The sequence below is a fragment of the Macrotis lagotis genome, chromosome 1, assembly GCF_037893015.1.
Source record: "Macrotis lagotis isolate mMagLag1 chromosome 1, bilby.v1.9.chrom.fasta, whole genome shotgun sequence".
NCBI lineage: Eukaryota > Metazoa > Chordata > Mammalia > Peramelemorphia > Peramelidae > Macrotis > Macrotis lagotis.
In genome coordinates, this window is record NC_133658.1 from 695,437,545 (window position 1) to 695,464,743 (window position 27,199).

The following is a 27,199-nucleotide window of genomic DNA, read 5'->3' on the forward strand; positions in this document are numbered from 1 at the left end:
AGGAATGATCCTGAATTGGCAACTGGTACTGCAGGTACCTCTCAAAATTACACAGCTAATAAGTCTAATATATTTATTTAGAAAGGAAGAAGTGAAGTGATTGGGAACAGATTTAAGGACAGGCAAAGAATGGTTGGAGAGGACTATAGCTAACATACGCGAACTGGAAGAAGTCAAACAATTATATTTTCCAGTGAATCTATAAAATCTAATGAAAGTGAAAGGCATTAGAAGGTGAAAGGCATAAGAATCTATAAAATCTAGTGAAGGTGAGAGGCATAGGAAGAAGTGTCTAATAAAGAGACTGTGGTGCTACATGAATAGAACAGCACCATGCTACAGTAACACTGGTAGAATCATTAGTAGAATCCTAGAACAAAAGCTTCAAAATGGAGATCTTGTAGATGAATAGATTAGGCTCATGCTACAATAAGTGTGGTAGAATCATTACCCTTGAAAAAAGCATTGCCCAGCTCTGTCTTTTTCCACTTATATTGCTCTCTTCCACATAAAATTACATTATTTGAATCTCACTCATCCTGTAAAGTTCAAATCGCAATTCACCAAAAAAGTCTTTACTGCACTCTGACCTTATCCAGCCCAGATTGTTTTCTCCCTCTTCTGAATTCTTTTTTTCTTTTATTTTCTGTTTTTAGGGTTTTTACGAGGCAATGGGGTTAAGTGACTTATCCAAGACCACACAGCTAGGTAATTACTAAATGTCTGAGGCCAGATTTGAACTCAGGTACTCCTGACTCTAGGGTTGGTGCTCTCTCCACTGCACCACCTAGCTGCCCCCCTCTTCTGAATTCTTTACAACCTTTATTGTCCTTTTTAATACTGCCCTATATTGTTAGCAATATGTTTACATGTATTGGTATATCTTATCTCCTCAACTAGATTATTTAAGTTCCTTAAGGACTGGAAACAAGTACTTCTTTGTTTCTTCTCTATCACCTTAGAATAGTACCCTGTATTCCAAAGGGGATCAATAAATATGCCGATTGACTAAATAACAAAAAGTAGGATGAGTGCATTCAGATCAGTATTGCTATTACTTAGAGATCATCAATGGAATTCAGGAAGGCAATTCTTTGAGATTCAGATGTCTACAGATTACAACAGAGATGCTGCAATTACCAAAGATCTTCACAGGAATAGAAAGTGGGGGAAAACATACACATGTATGTATGTAAGTAGATATATATAAATGTGTGTATATACATACATATATAAAGCAACTTACTTAAGTTCAGATTTTTTTTTTTTTAGATTTTTCAAGGCAATGGGTTTAAGTGGCTTGCCCAAGGCCACACGGCTAGGTAATTATTAAGAGTCTGAAGTCGGATTTGAACCCAGGTACTCCTGACTCCAAGGCCAGTGCTCTATTCACTGCACCACCTAGCTGCCCCTCAGAATATTTTTTAGAGCCTGGTAGATGAATGACCACAGGGATTTGGAGATAATAGTATGACCAGGCAGGCAAAGATTGAAAATTAAAAGAAGCAGAGTTATAACAGCAGATCAGTGATCTGGAAATGACATTGGAGAGGTAAGAAGATAACTAATCCCTGCTGACAACTTGTATAGGGTCCTCAAGAAAGCAAGTTTCCTACTGAAAAGAGCAGCAGAGGATATAAGGGTGTCACTTAAAGTAAGAGGATAGAAGGACATAAAGAAAAGGTTAAAAATAAGTCAGGGAGGGGGCTCACAGAACACAGGAGGAGAGAGTAAGAAAGAAGCTGACTAAGGCAGAACCTGGGACATGAAACTGAGTAAAGAACTTCTGATGCTTACTACCATAACTCCCAGGACCTCAGGTTCTTCATCTGCAAAATAATGGAGTTTGACTAGGCTGGTCAGCTGTGCAGCAAAGATCCTATGACTAGAGGGGTTCTCTGGATAGGAATAAGAGTTTAAAAGGGGGTGACAGGGACAAAAGATTTTGTAGGGTACTAAGATATAGAAATCTGATAAGAGAAGCAACAGGTTGAGAGGCAGAGTGTAAATATTTTAGTTGAAAGAAAAAAATGCACAAAGTCTATATACTCAAGGAAGCTATAAGTTAGGGAAAAGAGAGAGAAGAGATAAAGGACATAGGAAGAAAACATAATAGTACAAAAAGCCCAACCCAAATATGCTCAATACAATATTGGTATGATAATACCAGTATAGCTAGATAGCTAGTTACTGAACACTCAAGTACTTTGTGTGTGTGTGTGTGTGTGTGTGTGTGTGTGTGTGTGTGTGTGTGTTTTGGTGGGAGGAGGACAGACAAGGAGTCCTTGATCAACAGCTGAGATATACTCCTAACTCTATAATAAGAATTCTGGGTATTATATTTACTATGGTACTTTTCTTGAGCTTCTCTAACCATTCTGATGTCTCAGAGACCCTTCTAAATTTCTCAAGATAGGAAGCAGTTCGAAGAGATCAAAGATAAAGGAAAAAGACCAAAAGCACAAAAATGTTTATAGAAGCTCTTTTTTTGTGTAGACAAAGAAGTAGAAATTGAGGGGATGCCCATCAATTGAGGAAATGATGAACAAACTGTGACATATGACCATGATGGAATATAATTATGCTAAGAAAAGATGAGCAGAATGATTTCAGAAAAACTTGGAAAGACTTTCATGAATTGATGTGAAGTCATATGAGCAGAACCAGAATCATGCATACAGTAACAGCAATGTTGTATGAAGATCAACTATGGATGATTTAGTTATTCTTAGCAACACAATAATTTGAAGAACTGATGATGAACAATGCTATCTACCTCCAGAAAAGAAATGATGTAGTGTAGATTGAATGTAGATTAAAGCAAACTTTTTTCACTTTATCTTTCTTGTTTTGTTTTGTGTTTTCTTTTGTACCACTAATGTGGAAATATTTTTCATGACTGCACATGTACAATCTATATCAAATTGTTTTCAAAGGAGGGAGGAAGCAAATTTAGAACTCAAACATCTTAAAAAATGAACATTATGACATTTTCATTTATATTTAACTGAGGAAAAAAACAACACATGTATAAAAAAGGAGTCTATGGTTCCAGTCTTAGAAGTCTATTGTTAATATTAATGTGCTTCTCATTCATTTTTCCTTAAAATTAAATTTCACTTGAAACATTGCATTTCAACTACTAAAATACCTTTTCTGGCATAATTAAAAGTCAAACCTTGGGGCACAAAAACCTGTCAGTATGAAAAGACAACTCAGACTTAAAACAGAAAGGACTTTTCTCTAACTAGAGTTGGAATTGACAGTATTATTGTTTATATTATTAAATATGGGGAGGGGGAATTCCCCAAAGAGAATTGTTAGGTAAAAAAACTGGAGTATTCCCCAGGAAATGGAACAAACTTCACTGCAGTTAAAGACTAAACTTGGTAACTTAACTATAGGCAAACATCTTTTCTTTGTCAGTGAATAGATAAGATATCTTAACACTTCTTTCTTTATTTTCTGTGAGATAATGGTTTCTTGGATATGAGCATATCATAAAAATCATAGAATCAAAGAGTACCTCTAAAAGTCATATGGCCTATACTCATATTCTGGCAATATCAAACTCAATCCACCCTAGAAAGATGGTTATCTAACTGTTCCTTAAACTCTCCAGAGAATAGGATGCTACAACCTCCAGTGATATTTATTATGGCCCAACAACTTTTTCTCTTTTCAAAACCAGGTGTCTTCCACTGCAATTTGAGGTCCTTCGGTTTATCTTCAGTCCCCCCCCCAATTTAATTCATTCTATTTCAGGGTACAGACAACCAGAGAATTCATCACTGACACAGTTGTGTCCTATTGAGAGACTTCATTAATTAATCAACAAGCATTTATTAAAACACCTAAAAATTGATTCAATGCTTCCAATGTTTAGCTTAGGCACTTCTTTAAAGTACTTTGGTTTATTTTTTTCCAGATGGGCCCTTAATATTTCCTTGATGTTTTTTCTTTCTAGAAAGTTTTTATAAATGTAATGAACTTCTTACTTGAATACTGGTCCATTTTATAATATAGTAGATGCTTAATAAACGTTTGTCAGATTGAACTAGAGTATGAATTTAGAAAGGATCCCAAAAAGGGGGAAAAGGGTTTTTAAAAGTTCCACTAAGAAATATAATACAGAGCACTAGGAATCAAGAAGTTATTACTTACATGCTCTCACAGAACCTAGTAAGAGTGCTAGGCTTCTCCTGGTTGCGTCTCTGTCGAAACCAGCGCTGGATACTACGAACATCCCAGTCTAACTGCTTAGAAAGCCCTTCCAGTCTCTTCTCATCTGGATGCTACAAAACAAGGTATCAGGAAATTATTATCAATCCATTTTCCAACTTCATATAGTTTCCTTAGGTAATTATGAACACTTCTAATTTGATAGGTAATTATAAACACTTCTAATTTGATCATTTATAAGTTGTTTACTTAGACTTATATGCACATCTTTGGGAAAAAACTTCACTATAAAATTATTAACAAATAATTAAATTTTAAGCAAAAAAAAAGTCAAAGAAGTTCAGCTTCCCTTAAATTAAAAATAGAGCTGGATCTCACTCTTCTACTTACTCTAACCCTGAGAAACAGAATATTAAAGAATAAATACATAAATGAGCAAATAGATCGATTGATGGATGGATGGATGGATGAAAGATAACAAAATAGTCTAAGTGCCTCCCACACTGTCTCCCTAGTAAAGGTCAAACCATTGCCCAGTATTTAAGGTCCTTCAAAGTATGTTTTCAAAATACTTTACAGCATTTTGTTAATCCTTTCTATGCATTCCAATCCTATGAAACTTGATTTCTCCCTATTCTCAACATGCCCTTCACTCTCATCTTCTTAACAATTACTATTACAATAACAAGATGGAAGAATTCTTAATTATGGTTTACAGTAACAAAATCTAAATAATATTCATCTATATTTTACTATATCTTTTTCATCAAGAGGAATATATTGGTGGTCCTTGTTGATATGATTCTGGGATGGTAAAGTCACACTTAGAAGAAGGATGAAATGTTTCTCAAAATATTTTCAATTTGAAAACTTTAAAAGATAATCTCTTTTCTTTCTTCTTCTTCCAGATTAGAAAGGGAGAGAATACATCAACTAGATAACGTTAAAGACACTAGTCCTCATATCAACTGTATATCTAAGGAGCTATAAGGCACTGGATATATTGCTTGTTTACACTTTGCCTCAATTTTCTCACCTTATAAATTGAGATGATAATACCTATTCTGTTCCACAATTTCAGAACGATGCAGTAAGTACAAAATGACAAGTAAATGGATCAATACTTAGGAAAAAAACAAAACGGTATTATTATTATTATTGGTATTATTATTATTATTTAGTTTTTTCTCTAATATACATTATGGTTCTCAAATACAATGTTAAATGCAACTGAATTCTTTTGGGTTGCAAAAATAAAAATAAAACACCTAGCCCATAGAGGTAAACTAGAGAGATTCAGGAGGACAAAAAGGGAAATAAATGAATTTAATGTGGGCAATGATAAGGACATGTATTTAAAGATTAAAAACAAATTCAAACTATATAATACTAACTAGGTGGCTCAAGGATTGGAGTGTTGGAGTCATGAAGACTTAAGCTTGAAATCTGCCCCAGAAACTTATTAGCTGTGTGACTCTGGGCAGATTATTTAACTTTTCTCAGATTCAATTTCCTCATTTGTTTAATGGGAATAATAATTATACCTGCCTCACAGAGTTATTGTCATGCCAAATTAAATGCTAAGTGCATTCAATCTATCTCCTCTTTTATATACAATTAAAATTTAAGAAAAGGTATTAAAAACAATACAGAAAAAATCTTCCTCTTATGCAGCACCACATGCTATATTTTGCTGCAAAGAAAGATTTGTAGAAATTAGAGAAGATCAATAAAAGGGCAATTAAAATGCCTGAGGCAGAAGGAAGCATGGCTGCTATATGAGGGCAAAATAAAAGGATAAAGACTCTAAACTAGAAAGACAAGGAAAGTCTTCAACAACCTGTATAAAATAAACTTATTTTCCAAATCTCAGAATGTTTCCCCATATCCTTGAAAATTTAAGTGAGATAAACTTGGGACTTTTAAAAAAACCCTCAAAATCTCTATTAGCCCTAAGAAGTTAAGCAAAAATGGATTTTTATTTTTATTTTTTTATTAGGTTTTTGCAAGGCAAATGGGGTTAAGTGGCTTACTCAAGGCCACACAGCTAGGTAATTATTAAATGTCTGAGGCTGGATTTGAACCCAGGTACTCCTGACTCCAGGCTAGTGCTCTATGCACTGCGCCACCTAGCTGCCCCCCAAAATGGATTTTTAAAGTATTGTTTGGTCAAATTTAGGAATGACAAAATCATCCAATGAGATAACAATAACCATCTCCTTCCAGAGAACATCCCAACAGTAACAGAATACTGTGTTAAATATGTCATAAGCCTATTGTGGTAGAAAACTCATATCTCATAAGTAGCAGAAATGGAATTTTTTAGCCTGGAGAGGATAGGCATACCTGAAAATAAAAATAGGTTTATAACCATAAATGGATATATTTATATCTGTTTTAATAATAGGGTTACTCCAATCAGTTGGTAATCCATTTAAGTATATATTATATTCAATTCTAATCAATATCTTTTTATCACTTCTCAGGGTTTCCACCCCACATACTAGGAGGTCTTTCTCTAGATTTCTTGACATTTCACAGATAATAAAGGAGCATGTGAAATGTTTGTCCACTATTTTTCACTCTGACTAGATACCTATACCACCCCCTTTTTGTCATACATCTCTCTGATGATATTTTATATACTACTTTTCTAGTACAATTCATTTCTATGCAAATGACCCCCAAATTTCATCTCCAGCTTCTAGCTCTTTCCCAACCTCCAGTATATCAACAATTACCTGCTGAATGAATGCTAAAACATTCTTTCAAGTACTTACTATATGCAAAGCACTTAAATACTTGTCAAAGTTAATTGAATTTAGGCATATTGTATTACAGTTTTTCCCACCAAATTTTCCATTGACCAATGAGTAATCCATGATGAGTTTTTAAAAGCTAGTGATATATTAATTTTTATCCATTGGAGGGAGGAAAAAAACATTCCTAAATTTTCAAGGCTGACCCATCAAAGCCCTTTGACAAAATAATGCCACCTTGAAAGACAGGAAATGAAACTTGATGAAATTTTTTTCCATGGGTAGCAATTTTTATGCTTTTACAATATTAATAGCTCAAATTTATATAGAAACTTTCTCTAAGAGTCTTGAAGTCCTTTTCTTCACCAGATTCCTTATTCTAACCTGTTTATTTATTTGTTACAAATGGGAGGCCTCTGAAGAATTTAAGAAAGAGAAGTCCTTTTTTCCTGCATATTGGAATGTATAAACTTTAAGGCTTCTGTTTTAAAGCCTATGTCAACTTCAAAAGGAATCACCTTGGAAACTAAGTGAAACATGATCACTGAAATTAGTTTAGAGCAAATATTCTCTAGAGCAGCCAACCTGGTCACAAAATCTCTTTAATACCTTTTATAATAGAAATTATTCTGGTAATTGTAGTAAACATAAGGTAAGTGAAATAAAATCTCTTTTGCATGATTTCTATAGGAATAAATGTGTACAGAACATATGTTTTATTGTCCTTTTGGAATAATGAATGCTTGATACATGCATAATTCCTTACATAAGGTGAACTCAAATGTGCTATGATCACATTTTTAAAAGACCCTAGAATTGCCCTTGGTACATCTGTTTCGGGGAAAACCCATGTATTTTTCTGAGCCAACTTGACATACTATTTAAAAACACAAGGATTTCTTCAAATTTTCCACTCTGAAACCCCCCCAAAATTCAAGTTGCTTTTTTGTAATAAAGATGCTTTCACAATTGTAACTTAGAAAAAGCTATAATCATCCTCACAAAGCTAGAAGGGCTTTTTTTTATTTTGATTTATCCAATTTCATGTTTCACTTAGTTTCCAAGGTGATTTTGGAATGGATTGCCTCCAGAAGAAATAAGCTCTGCCTCACTCAGTTTTCTAATAGAGACAAAGGATGACCACTTAGGGGAAATTGTAGAAGGGATTCTGGGTAAGGTCCAGTTGCCTGAGATTGTCTCTGAAATCACCTCCAGCTGTGAGAATTTGTGAATCTTTAATCCTTCACACACTTGATGATTTTCTACCCTTTTTGAACTAAGCATTAATATTCCTCCACTAGTTTATATTTTGCCAATTTAAATAATGTTCTGGACAACATATTTTTCTAGCACAATGCTAATCATATAGAAGGGGCTCAACAAATACCTGTTAATTGAATGTTTTGGTGATTGTGATAACTAACTATAAGTGAATATCATACCTTTGTAATTGCAGTGAAGACCTTTTCCAGAATGGCATTAGGTTGGGCTTTCTGTGGTCCATTTGCTTGGATGTTAAGCCCTAAGGCACATGGTTTGGCTATGAATCTGAAAAAGATAAAGAATAGACATTATATTTTTCTGTACATACATTGAATGCAACCCAGTTATAGTATCCAATTTTCCTCATAAATCATCTAATTTTATATTTACCGTCTCACAAATACATGTGTGTGCTACACTCACGTAATATGTATATAGTGATTACAAAATAATGTTTATTCATTTTATTTCTATTGTTCAACAACAACAACAGGGAGAAATCTCTTAGAATCCCTTAAATTTCTTGATTTTATACCAAAGACCTACCAAATGGATATCCCCACTATGATTAAAAAGTATCAGACCAATGGGATATAAATTAATGTACTCTGTGGTTTCTTAAAGAGTAGTTCACATGATTATTAAAGATGTTGGCAAGTGAAGTTCAAAGCAGCATCTATTAGCACCAACTGCATGCATGGTAAGTCTCTGAGGTAGGTGCTGGAGACATAAGGACAAAAATGAAAAACAGGTCTTTCCTTCAAGAGGTTTCCATTTTCCTGGGGAGAGTGGAAGTAGGGTAAGAGCAACATGGAAATAGATTAGGAAATAAAAGATAAATTGAGAAGACAGGGCAACTTATACCTAGGAGAATGAAGAAAAGCTTCCCATAGGTGATGATGACACCATAGTAGCACTCTGAAGAAAGGAGGAAGAGATAAGTAACTGGAGGTTTGCATCTTCATTCAATGGTGCTCTAGGCCCATCAAACTCTAGTCCAATTCATGATTACAATGTTACTATCCCCAGTTTCCCAGAATCCTGTGTGACTCTCACAATGATAGCTTGAAACAAGTTCTGATGTTTGTCCTCCAAAGGAAAGTAAAAGATCTGATTTTCTGAAAAATTAATCATCTGATCCAAGACTAAAAATCCCTTGCCTTCTGGGAAGGAATTGGGAGGGGTGGGGGATAAATCTCTACTACTGTTAATAGTATCATTTGATTACTCATTAACACTAAAACTTAATAATTTCCTTATCACTATAATAATGAACCACAGGGGCCCATTTTTCCATTTGCTCTTTCTCATTTTTCTATCTCACTCACATTCATTTTATTCCTAGGGTATAAAGGAGTGGTTTTCCATTAACATTTCTAGATGCTGAGGGAAAACCCCATGGGTGATGGGGGGAGGAGTAGCTTATTCCAGTGCATATAAAGTATTTGATGTCATCTGGAAAAGATGACATTTCTACTGAAACAACACCACCAGGGAATAATGTGCTCCAAGTTCTCCCTAATATTTCACTTTGAACAGGATTCAAGGTAAAAGTAACAATAAATTTTGTTATATCATTAAACATTTACTTTTAAAATTCTTATACAGTGTCTAAGGTATACACACCCTGATAAGATCACAGATTTATCCAAGTACTGAAATGTATAAATAGTGCAGGCCCAATGGAGTGACTTTTATGTTAATTTTTTCTAGCAACAGTTTGTATTCTGAGCCCCTCTCTAGTCCTTAAGGTGAATTGTAACACTCATGAAGATAACTCTAATTCCTCAAGGATAATTCTATAATGTCCTAGAAACAGAACATTGCAATGTCATTGTGGAATGAGCCTTCACTGAAGGTATCAAATGATGAAAGAATTAGATGGAGAAAAAAAAGACTGTCTTTCCACTTGTTAGCTTGTGTTCTATGAAGAGCTAAATGTATAATACCTTTGAAAGTTATAAAACAGTTAACAGTTTAATCAGCAGGTGTTTGCTTTATAGAGGCAGCATTTCCCTGAGGCCTGGGACAGGTTTGTTTATTTGGGAGAGGTGTCTTGCACCTACAGTGCCTTGGACATAACCCAATACATACTAGGGGGCTTAATAAAGTCTTGTGTATTAACTGATATATGTATATATGAAATGATATAAACTTTTGTTTTTGCCAGGCAATGGAGTTAAGTGACTTGCCCAAGGTCACACAGCTAGGTAATTATTAAGAGTCCGCATTTGAACTCAGGTCCTTCTGACTCCAGGGCCAGTGCTCTATCCACTGTGCCACCTAGCTGCCCCTCTTTTCTTTTTTCTTTTTAATTTTGAAAGGCAACATGTTACAGTAGGAAGAATGCTGGATTTGGAAGACAACGTTTGAATCTTCCCCTTACTACTTATGTGACCTAATACAAGTCATTTCTCTGGACCTCAGTTTCTAAACTGTAAAATGAATAAAGTGAACTTGATGATCTTTAAGTTCTCTTCAAGCACTAAATCTGTGATCCCAGGACTACTTGAATTTCAGAACATTTAATTCATTAACAAATTTTACGAAATTAGGTTGTCTCTTATTGTTGTAAAAATTATTCATAATATAGACTATTCAGAAATACATTTTCTGAAAATGCCACAAAATTGTTTTGCTACTACATGGTTTCCTGATTGTTTTTCAACAATGGTAGTTAATCTTCTGTTGACACATTTCCCCTTGAAAATGCCAAAGTGACACATGAAAAAGTACACATTGCTCAACTAACTACATTTGTTCACAAAATTACTTCTCTTTTTAATTAGCACTGGGTTCAAGTCGGAAGGTGAGGAACCTGATTTTTTTCCCAGTCAATCAACAAGCATTTGTAAAGCAAACACTGTGCTAAGCTCTAGGGATATGAGAAAGGGAAAGATAATTCCTTCTTTTTATTCTTTTGAAAAATTTTTAACTTCTTAAAAAATTCTGAATTCTAAATTCTCTCCTTTTGCTTCTACCCCAACCCAATGATTAAGAAGGCAAGTTTTTGTTGTTCAGTCATTTTTCAGTGGTTTCTGACTATTTGTTACCTTATTGGGAATTTACTTGACAAAGATACTGAAGCAGTGTGTCATTTCCTCCTCCAGTTTATTTTACAGATGAAGAACTGAGGCAAGCAGAGTTAAGTGATTCGCCCCCAACTTCAGGCCCAGCATTCTATCTATCATGCCATCTAGCTGCCTGAGATCACAAGTTATATGATATCAATTATGCTTGTGAAAGTATGCAAAACATATTTCCGTGTTGCTAATGTTGGGGAAAAAAAGCAGGAAAAATGAAGAAAATAAAAAAATTATGCTTCAATTAGAGTTCATCAGTTATCTCTCTAGAAATGGATAGTATTTTTCATCATGAGACCTTCACAAATGTCTTAGATTGTTGTAATGATCAAAGTAGTTACATCTTTCACAGTCGATCATCACTATAATATGGTTGCTGCTATGTACAATGTTCTCCTGATTCCACTCATTTCATTTTTGGATCAGTTCATATAAGTCTTCCCAAAGTTTTTCTGATACTATCCCAAATAAAAACAAGCTAGTCTTTCAAAACCCTCCAAGCAAAGGAAGTCATCATGAATAAATACAAGAAAAAAAAACTGGATGGGATAAAAAGGAAAAGAAGAGGCAATCTTCTCATTTCCAGGAATATAATTCCAGCCAAAGGCAATAGTAGGACTATTTCAATATACATATGAGAACATTTTCTTCAAGAAAATAAGAAAAAGTAAGGAATATATCACAGTAATGGAAGTTACTTCCATATGACGTTTGGCAAAACCTTATAAATTCTGCTTCTTTATCTGTAAATTAGATATGATAGTTGAACACTGTGTGCCTTAAAGGGATACTTGAATTCTGAATGAGCAGTGAGTGTAGAATACTGTATAACATGTTAGACTGTAGAGTGTAGAATACTGTATAACATATTAGAACATGGATTCAGGAAGGCCTGAGTTCAAATTCTTACTTAGACCTTATCTGTGAGTCCTGGGACAGTCATTTAACCTCTGATCTGTCTCAGTGTCACCATCTGTGAAAATGAGGCTTATGAAAGTTCCTATCACCCAGGATCATTATGAGGATGAAAGGAAAAGAAGTTTATAATAAGTTCTTTGCAAACCTTATAACACTAGATTTGTTGTTTCACCTTGAGGTTGTCATTTTTTGATCACGTCTAATTCTTCCTGACCCCATTTGGCGTTTTTTTTTGGCAAAATTACTGGAGCCATTTCCTTCTCTAGCTCATGTTACAGATGAGGAACTGAGGAAGACAAGAGTTAAATGACTTGCCTTAGGGTCACATGACTAAGAAGTGATCAGTCAGATTAAACTCAAGTCTTTCTGATTCCAGGTCCACCCTATCTACCCAAAACACTATATACATGCTACCTCTTGTTATTATTTCCTTAGAGGAGGAAAAATAATTTTGCTCCCAGAAAACTGACTAAAATAAAAACATCCTTCAAGGATCAAGTTACACCAAAGTTAATGGAAATTCCAAAAGCTGAACTGGGAGGGCAACATTAAAACCATTTAAGAATCAAAGGTACATAAAGACATAATGAAAAAGAACCTAGAAAGGATTCTTGCCTCTAAGAAATGCTGTCCTTTTTAAAAACTCTAGAAGTAATTCTCGAACCTTCCTTATTGACCTCTTTTAGCATTTCATCAAACTCAAAGTATCTTTCAGGCTGAACCTGAAATAGATTTCCTTTTTTTAGTCAGCCACAGGAATTGTGAGGTCAACATTCCTTTCATAACTAAATGCATAGAAAGCATGACTCTTTTCCAGGGTAAATATCCTTCCTTCCTCTAACCTTTCCTTAGTAACTTGGATTATAATATTTTAATTATGTTTGTCATATTTCTGAATCCTAGTCTAGACCTCCCTATAATTTGTTTATTTTTTTCCCAAAGAAATATAAAATAACCAGAAGATAATAATGATCTTAGGGGAAAATATTAAGTTTGAGTAAAAACAAATTCTCCCTTTTAGTTTGTTTCCTTCTTTCTTTTTAGAAAAATATCATGGAAGTTTTGTTGTTGATGATACTGTTTACTCTATTGTTTTTGTATCTTTAATGCCACTCCTCACAGACAAATCCTCACTGTTATATGCCATAGTCTACATACATGTTGCCCCACATCAAATATGATAACCAAGAAAATATTATTATTTTATATATGTGTGTGTATAATTATGACTAGGAGATTTGATTTATAATCTGAAAGTAAATAAGGGATTGTTTATGAAATTGGTTCATTTCAAAGTGTTAGACATAAGTCTTAAACTTCATTGTCATATTATAAATCTCAGTTTTGTACACCTTTAATCGGTATAAAGATTGATGCAACAATGACACTAGATCATAAATTCAAAAATCACAATGTTGAGTGTCTTGTTAAGGTCTTCTAATACCACTTTTGCTATATAATTTGAGAGTACACTATTTCAATTTTGTCTATTTTTTAAGATTTCTAATTGTAATGTCTTATTTAAATAAATTGTTGTATGTAAAGCATGTTGTAAAACTTAGTTGTCTTTAATTGCTTGTTTGCAGTAGTATTCCACACATTATTTTTCAGTACCACCCTGACTCTGCAAGGATCCAAAATCATATATGCATTTTTTGTAGGTGTGAAATTTGAGGGCATTCAACAATTTCTGAAAGATTGTTTCACAAAGATTTCCAACAGTCTCTCAGAGTGGTAGGCTGAGCCAGTGGAATGTTACATTCTTTTTTTTTTAGGTTTTTTTTTCAAGGCAAATAGGGTTAAGTGGCTTGCCCAAGGCCACACAGCCAAGTAATTATTAAGTGTCTGAGTTCAGATTTGAACCCAGGTACTCCTGACTCCAGGGCTGGTGCTTTATCCACTGCACCACCTAGCTGCCCCTGGAATGTTACATTCTGACACTAGCTTTCAGGAGTCTTACTGCATGATAAATCATGGCTGCATAAGAGAGGTGGGATAAGAAAAAAAGAATTCCCAGTTGCCTTTACTCTTTCAATGAATGGGAAAAATTTTTAAAAAGATCTTAATACTAGGAAAATAAACTTCTCTACTAGAAAAATCCTAAAATCCTGGCAAGTTTCTCTAAGAACCAATCTTACCAAATGATGCCAGTCAATACACTGAGAGAATCAAAAACTTTAATAATATTTTGTATCTATACTGTTATATGTTATTAATTCATTGTATTTGTGTCTAGTATGTCATATGTCTATGTATGGACATACTCAGAACTGTGATCCCAAGGATTTTGAATTTCCCTCCAATAGTAAAGATTGCAACTCATTATTGCCTGCCCCTTCTGGACATCTTTCATGTTTTCCCCAAAATTCATCAAATGAAATCTATTCAACGTGCTAGAGTGGAAGTTTTCAAATCAAGAGGATCCTAGTAGAGTACTTTTGCTGTCTCCCTAATAGCCCTTATTCTTTCTAAATCATCAGCACATCTTTTCACCTTTGGCAATTTGGCCACTGTTGGATCATCAAAGTCTTATCCAGCTCTTTGTGATCCCATTTGGGGTTTTCTTGACAGAGAACTGAAATGGTTTGCCATATCCTTCTCCAGCTCATTTTACAGATGAGGAAAGAGAAGCAAACAGGGTTAGTGACATGCCTAGGGTCACACAGTTAATAATTAACTGTTTTTGGTACGACTTTTCATCTCCCATCCAGCTATACAAGTGATCCTCCATGTCTGTTATGTACTTCTTCCTTATCTTCACCACTTAGAATCCCCTGGTTATCAGTCCTCTCTCCTTTTTTTTAATGTTTTTGCAAGGCAATGGGGTTAAGTGACTTGCTCAAGGTCACACAACTAGGTAATTATTAAGTATCTGAGGTTGGATTTGAACTCAGATCCTCCTGACTACACAGCAGTACTCTAGCCACTGTGCCACCTAGCTAGCTGCCCTTCCTCTCTTTCTTGAAATTATATGTCATGATTTTGTATTTACTTACTTGGATAGATATTGAATCCCTCCCAGTAGAATGTAGGTTCCTTGAGGGCAAGGGATATCTCATTTTTCTCTTTTGTATTTAAATTGTTGAATTTTCCAAGATAACAAGGCAAGTTAGTGGCAAAACTAGCTAGAACTCCTATCTCTTGCCTCCAAAACTCGAGTTTTCCTTTTTTTTTTTGGACTTGTGGTATATCACATGTTGTAAACATGATTACCAAGTTAATACAATAAAGTAGTTTTGTGTCTCAAAAGATTCTTCATATAGATTAATGGAGCTGCCTAGAGTTATAATATCATCTTAACTGAAAGCTTTTCTCACAGTGATAGGTATGGAGTGTCACTTTTCAATGACTAGAAATCACTGACACAGAGACAGTAGCATACTTAAAATCTACTATTTGATTATATGTCTTGCTAGATTTCTTCTTCCTGTAATCCTGCATAACTACATATTCATTTTCATATTGCAGCACAGATTCTGGTACAGAATTTGCAATATCTGTTTGCTTTTTGTCTCCATCAGATTAGGAGCTTCTTGAAAGAAGGGAACTATCTTTTGCCTTTTTTTTTTTTTTGTATTCACAGGTTTGGCAAACTTAAATGTTTGTTGCCTATTCTTTATTATCACCAGGCAATATTTCACAAATTTCTCTGGGCAGGTGATAGTTTCTTAGATATTATCCAAAAGAGTTTACCATTTAGTGTTTAGAATAGAATCTTGAAGGGAAAAAAATCTAATTTAACAAAAGACAAAGAAGCTGGTTGAAGCTGACTTCATTATGTACAATCTTGAACTTTTAATCAGTCTGGAAACTATCTGTCATATTATAAAAAAACAGCTTTGCAATTCTAAATCATGTTTGCACTTTTACAAAGAGGAAATATGAAGAAAGGCAGATGGTCAATGATTTCATGACAGCATAAACTCTCACAGCATCAAAAGGCAGAAGGAGGAAAGGGTATAGAGATTCTGATACTGGAAAAGCCTAAATATTGCTTACTCAGTAAAGGAGAAGGAAGAAAAAAAAAGTTAGAATGCAATGTTTTCTGTGATTTCAGACCCATGTACTCACTTCACCATAAGACACATCGCATTCCTTGATGGAATTCTGCCATACTGAAACACTGCACAAACCAGGTCCAAGTTAATTGTTAAGAGGATTAATGTCCTCTTAATTTATAATACTAATCCCTCTACCCTCCAATTACATCATTAGGAACCCACATTAGCTGGAAATAATGGTTGTGGACATTCATTAGAAAGAGTCTAATCTGCCTTAAAAATGATATTAGAGAAAATATGAGAAAGACGATCTAAAGAGTGCTTTTTCCCCTCAAAGCTTGACAATATATTGAACCATCCAAGTTATCTACTTAAGGAGCTTAAGCCTCCTGAATGAAATATACATGTACAGAGTTCTTCTTTTAATATCCACACAGAAGGACTTAGTAATTAGATATAATTAAAAGTAAAGAGTCTCAGGAAATAATATTTCCCTATGAAGAAATTCTCAAAGTACAAACATCATTTTAATCTCAATTCTAGATCTTACCAAAATAAAAGTATTTACCTCAATTAAAAACATCATTATATTTCTGGAATTCAAGGTGTCATCTAATCTTTCATCTATTTTTTTTTGAGAGAATCAGGATTAAGTGACTTGCCCAATCTTCCTGAGTCCATGTCCAGAATTATCCACTGTACCAATTAATTGCCCATGTATAGGATAATATATAGTTATTATAATAGTGCTGTATATTTATAGATAGGCTACTAGGTGGTATAGTGGACAGAGCCTTGGGCTTGGAGTCAGGAAAAATCCTTCACAAGTTCAAATCCAGCCTCAGACACTTATTAGCTATGTGACTTTGAGTAAGTCACTTCACTTTGTTTGCCTCAGTTTCCTCACCTGTAAAATTGAGCTGGAAAAGGAAATGGTAAACCACTCCAGTGTCTTTGCCAAGAAAACCCCAAATGAAGTTGCAAAGAGTTGAACACAATTATTAAAATGGTACAACAACAAAAACAATATATTTATGGGTATAATGGTGGCTACATTCATACACATTCTTGGATGAAAAGAAAATTCCCAAAGTTTTAGTGCATATTTATATTATTAACATTTAAATGTTGCCTATGTTCACAAACATTCAAAGGAATTTTAAAGGTCATCAAATCCAACTTCCAGTCCCCTGGATGAATCATCTTTATGAGAATCCTGTCAAAAAACTATACAGACTCTACAAGGCACTCCATAGTTGTCAAGTTTCTTGTGAAATTTTTCTTTATATTTAATCTAAATCTGCCTCCCTTTCTCTCCTTCCATATGTTACTATATGAGGAAAAAATCATTTATAAAAACAATTTTATTTACTTCAACTTATTTTTTTCACAGGGGTTTCAACTTCCTCTACAAATCCCATTCAACCAAATGTCATTCGTGATGCTTTCCATCTTTCTCTCAGGGAACTAGGCTTGCCAATTGAAAAATGCTCTCTTCAAATTGAGTCAATAGAACTGAACCTCCTCAGGTGGCAGAAAAAATATTTTTTCCCGTCTATCTTTAGCGCATTTTATTTTACTTCTTCTGTCTAGGAAAATTAACAAAATCACTTGGTATTATTAAATCACAATTTATGAAGCATCAGGAGGTAATGTGGTATGGTAGAAAGTTTGTTTGTATTTGCCCTTAGTGCTGTGATGCAGTTAAAAAAGCAGGAAAAAATTTGAGAATTCTATATTGGCTCCAGGAATAGTTTCTTAACTTCTCTGGGTTCCAAGTTTGCTCATCTATGAAATGAGAGCTTTTATAACTATAAACTTCTTGATAAAAATACAGATATAAATAATTTGAAAAATATTCATTGCTCATGATCACTCAATGACAATATAATAAATTATAACACTGTAAATTTATTTATACAGTGTCATACTAATCACACTACTAAATGATTACTTTTTGGAGCTACAAAATGTTACAATGAAATTCATCTGAAGTTACAATATCCAAGGAAATATTTTAAAAAGTAGGAAGGAAAGGGATCTCGCAGGACCATATTTCAAAGTATACCACAATGACATTTGATACTAGTTAAAAAACATAATGCTTAATTAATGAAATGGATTAAGTACACAACAAAAGCAGATGACCAATGTTAACAGTGTTTTTAAAATCCTTAAACCATAGTTTTGAGGGTAAGGACTCACTATTTAACAAAGACCACTTTAAAATTTCTAAAAGCAGTTTAGCACAAATTAAGTTTGAGTCAACATCTCATATTACATAATAAGATAACTTCCAAATGGATGTATGACTTAGACATAAAAGGTCACATCCTTAACAGATTAAAGGAACAAGGAAGGAAATGCCTTTTACAATGTAAAGAGTTAGAGTTCATGCCCAAACAAGGAATAGATAGGATCACAGAAGATAAAATGGACCATTTTGATTATAAAAAAATTTAAAGCAAAATGAATGCAGTTAAAATTAATAAAGAAATAGTAAACTGGGGGAAATCATTCTATGTGCCACAACTTGTTTCTCAATCCCCAACTTAGTTTCTCATTCTCTGCCTCCACAAAAAGTGCTATATGTGGAGCTTTTCATTTTACCCAAGACTTCATTGCAAATAAAAACATGTCAATGGAATTTATAGGTCCAAGGGGAATTTTAATGATTTCTGATGGTTCTAGAGGTATGTGAATATCCTTACACATAAAAGTTCCTGTCAGTGGTGAAGGAAGTTTATTAACACTGATGGGCATTAAAAAGAAACATTTTTGACAATCATATGAGTCCTAACAATAGAGAATATACATTATTGTTGTTAGCAGGAAAACATTCTGGAGAAATGAATTCAATGCACAGACCAACTTAGCAAAATAACTCAATTTTTCTTCAAAGCTCATCAGCCACAGCTGCTTCAACAGGATGCAGCAAAATACTTCCTGAAGAACCTAAAGTATTTTACCCTGCCTGAAAAACTTAAATGGAGCTGTCAACTACACCCCAGTTGAGAATACTGACAAATTTTGGACACTAGCAAAACAAAGTTTACTGATCTGCAAAGATTCAATAGCTAGTCAACTTTAAGACCTTCATAAAAATTCATATCTTAGGATTAGCAAACCAATTTTTCCCCCCAATCACATCATTTGAATTTCAACAACTAACAATCAAAATTTCCCCTATCATCATCATCATCATCATCATCTTTTCAGATAGCTCAAAATTAACTTTGAAGTAACACTCGTATGATATTGCTTAACTTTCCAGGTTAAACTATGCCAATACAAAAAAAATGGACCTCAGAATAAGTTCTCAAATACTTATATAAAATTAGTAAGAGTACATAACCATAAATTAATCATGGTCTGGTCTAAAAATCATGAAGATAATATACACCAAAGAAATGAAATAACCAAAAATGATAGATGGGCCTATGGAATACTCTTAACACTTTACATGTTTCATTTTTTTTTTACAATCTGGAAGACTATTTCCTTTGAGATCAATATCTTTCAGCATAGCTCCTTATAATCCAAAAGGTTTTCATATTTTTCCAGCTGGAGATGACTGATCTTTCAAGGTTCCTGACCTTGAAAAGTCCACATCATAAATTCTTTTCAATTCTTGGATCTATGAATATGATTTACTAGTTTTACATACTAACCTCTCATCTTTTAACTTTGCCTTTATAAAATGTATCCGAAAATAACTGCAGTGACTACATTTCATTTTAAACAGAGGCATTAACCACACAGCTATATCACCAATAATAATAGGTTCAATGCTATTCAGTAATATGCAGTGGTATTTTTACCATTTATTATCATTAGCATCATTATAAGTGATTGTATTAATGTATACATTAATATTATATTTACATATTATTATTATTGTATGTATTTATGTAATTACATATTCTATAGCACATAAATTTATGGTTGGTGATTATAAGATAATTATAATAATGTTACTTGTGACATTAATGTTTTGAGTCATTTCAAAACCCTCTTACTTCTTTGTCCTATGAGAACCTCACCTACATGTTAGGACAAAAAGAGATCACCATACCTTTGAGAGTTAAGGAACCTCAGAGAGTTTAACTGACTTGCCCAAAGACACACAGAGAATCAGTGAAAACTTCTGAGTCTGGAATATAAATTCTACCAATTCCTGACAAATGGTCTCATTACTAATCAGTAAATTTTTGAGAAATTAATGAACAAATAAATAAGTCAACAAATCAATGAATCAAACTAGCAATCTATAAATATTTCATACGAACCACATATGCTGCCATAGGTTTATAGTTTAAGTGCTATGTTTATATGATATTAGCCCTATCTGGATGACCTCAATCACTGCCTTGGAAATATACTGGTAGTCTCTGTCTCTGTGTCTCTGTGTCTCTGTCTCTGTCTCTCTCCCTCCCTCCCTCCTTCCTGTTTGTAGGTGGGTAGTAATATTTACAATGATTGTGATTTCTAAATTTATCCCTTCATAATTTTTCAGAAAACAAGCCAAAATAGATTTTAAATTAGATAACATAAACTATAGAAAATGAACAAGTATAATTCATATTTATAATAGAATATGCAATATACTATTAAAGTATCTATAGTATAAGAGAGCAATTAGACTTTTCTTTAAGTACAAGGGGAAAAAGGCCTTATCTAATTTATCATATTTATTATTGATATTTATATATTTATTATTTAAAATACGTAAAATTGTTCTTGCTATTTTTCTTTTTAATAAAAAGCAGGTTTCATTCATTCATTTTTTTGTTTGTTTATTTTGATTTATTTGGTTTTTGCAAGGCAATGGAGTTAAGTGGCTTACCTAAGGTCACACAGCTAGGTAATTATTAAGTAAGTGTCTGAGGCCGGATTTGAACTCAGGTACTCCTGACTCCAGGGCCAGTGCTCTATCCACTGTGCCACCTAGCTGCCCCATAAAGCAGGTTTCTTTAGAGTACAGTGCTTTTTTAGCCTTTTGGGGGGGGGGTCACTGACTCCTTTAGCAATCTGATAAACCTATCCTCAGAATATGTTTAAATAATTGAAGGAAATGTAAAATTTTGATTAGAATTAGTGAAAATAAAGATGTGATTTGTTCCCCATCCAATTCTTTAGAGCCCCTGAAATCTATCTGTGGGCCCTTTAGGGAGCCATGGATGATCCCAGATAGAGAATCTCTGCTTTAAAAATATATTGGAGCCTTCATATTTTCCCTAATAACCATATAGAATAAAACAGGGATTACTAATTAATTGATGATACTAAGATTCTACTAATTTTTTAAAAAATATTATACATGTGTCCTTGCCTGTCAAATTATTTGAGAGTCTAACTCTATAGGACAGATCAATGAATGATCAACAAAGGTAAAAAGGGTGTCTTCTCCCCAAGATATGAGGAATAATTAAGTTGCTACTTAAAAATGAATTACTGAGCAGCTAGTACCTATATAAAATTAAAACACAATCTCTGACTTCAAGTTTACAATCTACGCAGGTGGACCAAAATAGCTACACATGAAATAACACAAGAAAAATAAAATACTTAATAATAAAAAACAAAACACAAGATATTCTTAAGTATAAAATGATTCACTATACTGAAAAAAATACAACCAAAAATATCACTCCACGTTTTTCCTGGCTTCTTCCCTGACTTTGCGGACTTCTCCCAACAGTTTTCTTTCCTGGAATAGCCTCCTATCCTAAGATCTCTTCCTCTATTCAACAAAGTTTGGCAAGTCCCCCCCACCCGAATCTCCACTTTGAGGAAGTACCCAGGCCAGCCCTCCTATCCCCTTTCACTCCTCTCTAAATTCTGCTCCTGCCTCTCTAAATTTCCCATTGCTCCCCATTTTTCTGAACCCTGTTATATGTAAGTTATGCCCCCCCCAAGCATCCCATTACAATTCATTGAGGGCTGACTGCCCTTTTTTGCTCATATTTATATTACCAGCCTTTAGGACAGAATCTGGCAAAATTAAGCACTTAATAAATACTTGTTGACCTATTGACTTCTGAAGCTGGTGGAAGAGAATGAGCAATATGAATTCATCAAAGAGAGAAAGGCCACAGAAGCAAAAATTAGACAGATTGGCATGAAAACAAATTTAGATACCTCATTGTGAATGCATTCAAAGATGAAACTGGCACAAGGACAACAAACAGACTGGAAATGAAGCAGACATAACAGCACTTCTATAATGAGCACTTTTCATCATTAATATACTATATAAGGAAGTTGAAATGGTACCCCCCCCCCAAAGAGAGATTGGGAAGAGCAGCTCATCCAGGTTAATTACTCATCAATGAAATTTGTACCGAAGACAAACAATCTTGAAAGCACTGAAGTATTATTTTATAAGCTCAGAAAGGAGAAAAATGAGAAAAATGAGGAAGTCACAGACATTAAAGCCCCCAAAAGGTTTAAAGACTCTAAACTAGATGCCATTCTCATCCAGAATGTAGATTCTCATGTAGAAATGTCTGAAAGGTTTTAATATGTATGTAGACGATTAAATCTTGACATTTATTATTTGATGTATTTTAAATGGTAAATTAATTTGAAAATATAAAATATGCTTGTTCTGGGAGTATTCATAAAAATACTCTTTCTCTGGTATATAGCTGCATGACTCAGACCTCACATTTCATTTTTAAAGTGCTAAAGAGCTTTTATGTTTTTTTCTACATCACAAGGAACGTAATAAGCACACATTGAATCAATGGTAGCAAACATAGAAGATTAAAAAAAGGCATTGCCCTAATGGAATCCAGAAGTTAGTTGCTATCAAGTAATTAAGAACTATGAAATCATGATAACTTCATCAAATCTTGTATCATCCTAAAATAGATATACAAAAATTGGAATAAAGAATAATTGCTTTCTTAAGTTCTTGAATAAATCAAGAGAGATCTAAGTCCCCCCCCTCTTTTTCCCCCATGTCATTCAAGATTGTTTTCTTTTTATACCAACCAAAATAGAAGTTTTCAACTTTTTTTCTTCTTAAAGTTCATTAAGATGTAGGGAAACAAACATGATGAAAAAAAAAACTTGCAATCCTATTTGCAAAGTTTCTATTTCTACAACCAATGAATGCTACTATCAATTCATGTCTTCAAAGAGAATAATCTTCAAACACTATTATTCTCATATCACTCCCTATTATAGACGCCTATCTTACTTGGTAAAGGGTGTCCTTTGCACTACATATTATTGTTACAGTTAAAAGTATGATGTGATGAACCTGAGTAATCCTGAACCCAAGCTTAAATGTGACATAAATCATGAAAAGTGAGAAACTTTTCAAAATAAATTCTATATTTTTTCCCAAAAGTGTTAAAGTTGAGGTAACTGCTATTTCAAACACACTGAGGTAAAAGGTAGCATTATAGATATACATATATATGTCTACATATATATGTGCAAATGTATTTATATATGTATGTAAGGGCAGCATAGTCATGCTATAGAAGCCTTTAGTTTTCACTTGGGAGAAAAGCACCACATCTTGAATTTTTTTAATAGCATGATATCTAAAGCATGACATCTCAAAAAAGTAGATACAGAGAAAGAAGCTATCTATAGTGAGCCAGATTTTGTTCAGGCTGAGGAAGAAATGTTCTACAATTTGAATGGTTCAAAAATAGAATAGCCTGCATTTTAAAGTGTTAACTTCTCAATGCTGCATTATGATGTAGTATATTTATGTAGAATATAAAACTAGATAATCACAACATCCCCTCCTCCCACCCTATGGTGTGAAGGAGAATAACAGTTTATGTGTTTACACCTTCCATCTAACCTAGAACATACATTATAGTGCTTGGATTAATGAAAAGATCTAGATTTGAATGTTCCCAACAACATCTCATTCCTCTAAACCCCAGTGTGTAAATTGGTGATAATGTCTCAAGGTTATGAGGAAAATGTTTTGTAAGCCATGTTATGATCATCTAATTTTAAATTCTACCTAACTATATTATATCACAATACAATATTTAAGTAAAAAAATGCATTTTTGAATAATCTGCAAATTACTCTTATAAACCAAAAAAAAACGGGACTGACCACTGAAAACTAAGACTTGGTCAGTTGTGCAGAATTTTAAGACCGATATTAAATTGTCAACATAAACTTTTGCTGAATCTTAGAGTTACAATTCCACTTGGATACTGAGTTTAATTTCTTTATTTGATTTAATTGTGGGTTTTCTATCAACAGAAGGATTCCTGGTGATTCTCCAGAAAAGTCACTGGGGATGGGATTCCTGAAAGCTAATGATAAATGTCAGCTATAATGCAAACAATTTCTCTACAAAATTACCCACATTTCAGATTATCTTCTTGGCAGAATTTATGGTTTTAAAAATAGTAAACTGGTTTCCAGCAAGTTGGAACCTACCATTTGGGGGCCTTGCTGAGGTACTGCATTCCTTCCAGTTACTGGTAATGCTCTAAGTATTTCCTTAAAATTACTTGTTCATTCTAGCTACAAAGCAATGTCAATACTTTTTCCTTTTCAGAAGGGATCCCTACAATGGATATTTCCTGGAGGCAAAGGTAGGAACTTTATTTTTCCCAGGCACTTGGCAATGGCATCCAAGGGACCATCATTTCCTATATAAACCATCTAATATGATCTTTCAACTTTGACCTATTAGAAGTGCTGACTTTGGGGAATGTGGAATCAGACCTGTATTTGAACTCTCATTCTTACACAATGAGTATAATCCCTTTTCAAAGGCAACTTGGGGATTTCTCACAAATTGAAAATAGACCAATGATGGAAGAAGTCACTTTAGTTTACATCAAAAGTATAACATCTTTTTTTTGGCTTTAGATTTGATATATTCATGAAAGCAATACAATTTTTGGAATGCTGTATTTTTAACACTTCAAATTTTTTGCTTCATCATGAACAAATTATGAAATATACTTTCTTTCATTGCTCAAAAATAATTACATGAAGCATGTATTGAAATATCTAAATGAACTTTAAATGTCATTCAAAGAGAAAGTATTGAAATCTGAAAATTATCTGTTCACTCTCCCTTTCAGAAATACAAGTTGAACTTTATCACAAAGTCTTTAAAGGCAGAAATTTTTTCTTAAAGTATCAGATATCCCTTGTTCAGTTTAATGAAGCCCCTGGATTCTTTTCTCACAATAATATTTTTACCTATATAGATAATTAAAGGAAAGGTTAAACTTCACTTAGAGGTTAGTGAAAAATAAAGATACAGAGACATTTAGGTAGCACAGTGGATAGAGCACTGGTCCTGGAGTCAGAAGGACCTGAATTCAAATATGGCTTCAGACACTTATTAATTATCTAGTTTTGAGACCTTGGGCAAGTCAGTTAAACCTACTGTCTTCCAAAAAACAACAACAGAAAAGAAAGAAGTAATCTTTTATGCCCATCCAAATTCACAGACCCCTTGAAATCTATCTATGAATATGTTAAGAACCCTTATTTTAGAGATTATAAATGACAGTACTCAGCACAATTTTAGAGTGGAGCGATCATTATAAAATCAGGAAATTTTTGTCTCCATGTACTGTAATAGAAAGAGCAGTAAATTGAGTCAAGAGCTATGGGTTCTGGTATGAGCATAATTGTGTAACATATTACTACTATGTAACCTCAAACAGGTCACTTAATTTTTTCTGGGTCTCAGCTTCCTCATCTATAAAATAAGAGGGCTAGTCTAAAAGCCCTTCCAGCTCTAAAAATTCTAGACCTATAACAGGAAAACGGCATTTCCACCAGGAGTCAAAACACATTATACTTCTCTATTTTCTTAAAAGTAGATAGGAAATTGTGGCTCAAGAACAATTGAAGCAAGTCAGACTGAAAGAGAAATGAAGAATCTGATTCTCCTAATCCATTCTATTTTCACTGTTTCAAAAAACATTGCTAAGTCCAGTTTGCAAAAATCATTCTTTTTCTTAAAGGACATATATAGTTCTTCCCACAAAATGGTCCCAAGGGTCCACCTCTTCTTATAGACTCCATAAGGGGGGCGGGGAATCTGACATTCACAAGGCACTTTGTGTTTTTTCAGACTATTTACACACAGTATCCTCATTTTAGTCTCACAACAATCCTGTGATATAGGTGAGATCATTAGACCTTTTTTCTAGTTAAGAGAGATGAGGAAGAGGGATTTTCATAGGGTAACATATTAAATAAGCCAGAGATGGAATTTGGATCCAGGGCTTCCTGAGTCAATCACTGTCTATTCACCTTACTATGCTCCCAAACACTGTAATGTACTTGCCAAATAATAATAAAAGAGACAATATACCTTATTTCAAAACACAAAAGTAGACTTTCAAATACTTCTAAGGGTACACAATATTTACCTAAATCATAGCTTTCAGAGCAGTTTGTAGTATACTTACCACAGCGCTTTGCACATCAAAGACAAATAAGACTTTCAGGACAGGGAGTTAGGAGAACCTGAGTTTAAATCTGGCCTCAGATACTTAATAATTACCTAGCTGTGTGACCTTGACAAGTCATGTAACCCCATTGTCTTGCCAAAAAAACCAAACTCTCATGATAAGAATTATTCATAAAACTATTATCTTTCCAATAACAAGCAATGATGATAAAATGCATTTCAAAACATTTTGCCAAGAGAAAATAATTACAAAAATCTACTGATCTGCAATCCCCTTGGCCTTTAACAGGTCACCCACCAAAAAATACTTTCAAACATTTATTTCAGTTTCCTAGAAGGATATCACATGAAAAAAATTACAAACCTATAATTTGTTCTCCTTTTCCTTCCCCTTAAATCTAAAAATTGTGTTTGGTTTTGCAGAGAAATTTTTTAAAAGGCAATTTTCCTAATACTTGACTGAAAAACTACTAAAATGCTGTGAATTTTAGGGGTTGCCTATTTCTTTTGTACATCGAGGACATTATATGACTCTGATGTATGATAATGGTATAAAGCAGT

At 33.7% G+C, this 27,199-nt stretch overlaps 1 protein-coding gene across 2 annotated transcripts in view; it reads right to left on the reverse strand.

Moving 5' to 3' along the window:
• CERS6 (ceramide synthase 6) overlaps positions 1-27,199 on the reverse strand; it is a 334,583-nt gene that overhangs the window by 257,724 nt on the left and 49,660 nt on the right. For both annotated transcript variants that reach the window (XM_074215783.1, XM_074215782.1), the window contains exons 2-3: positions 8,384-8,489; positions 4,165-4,295 (exon numbers count right to left, since the gene is read on the reverse strand). In XM_074215783.1, the coding sequence (XP_074071884.1) occupies positions 4,165-4,295; positions 8,384-8,489 (237 nt within the window). The remainder of the gene's footprint in view (positions 1-4,164; positions 4,296-8,383; positions 8,490-27,199) is intronic.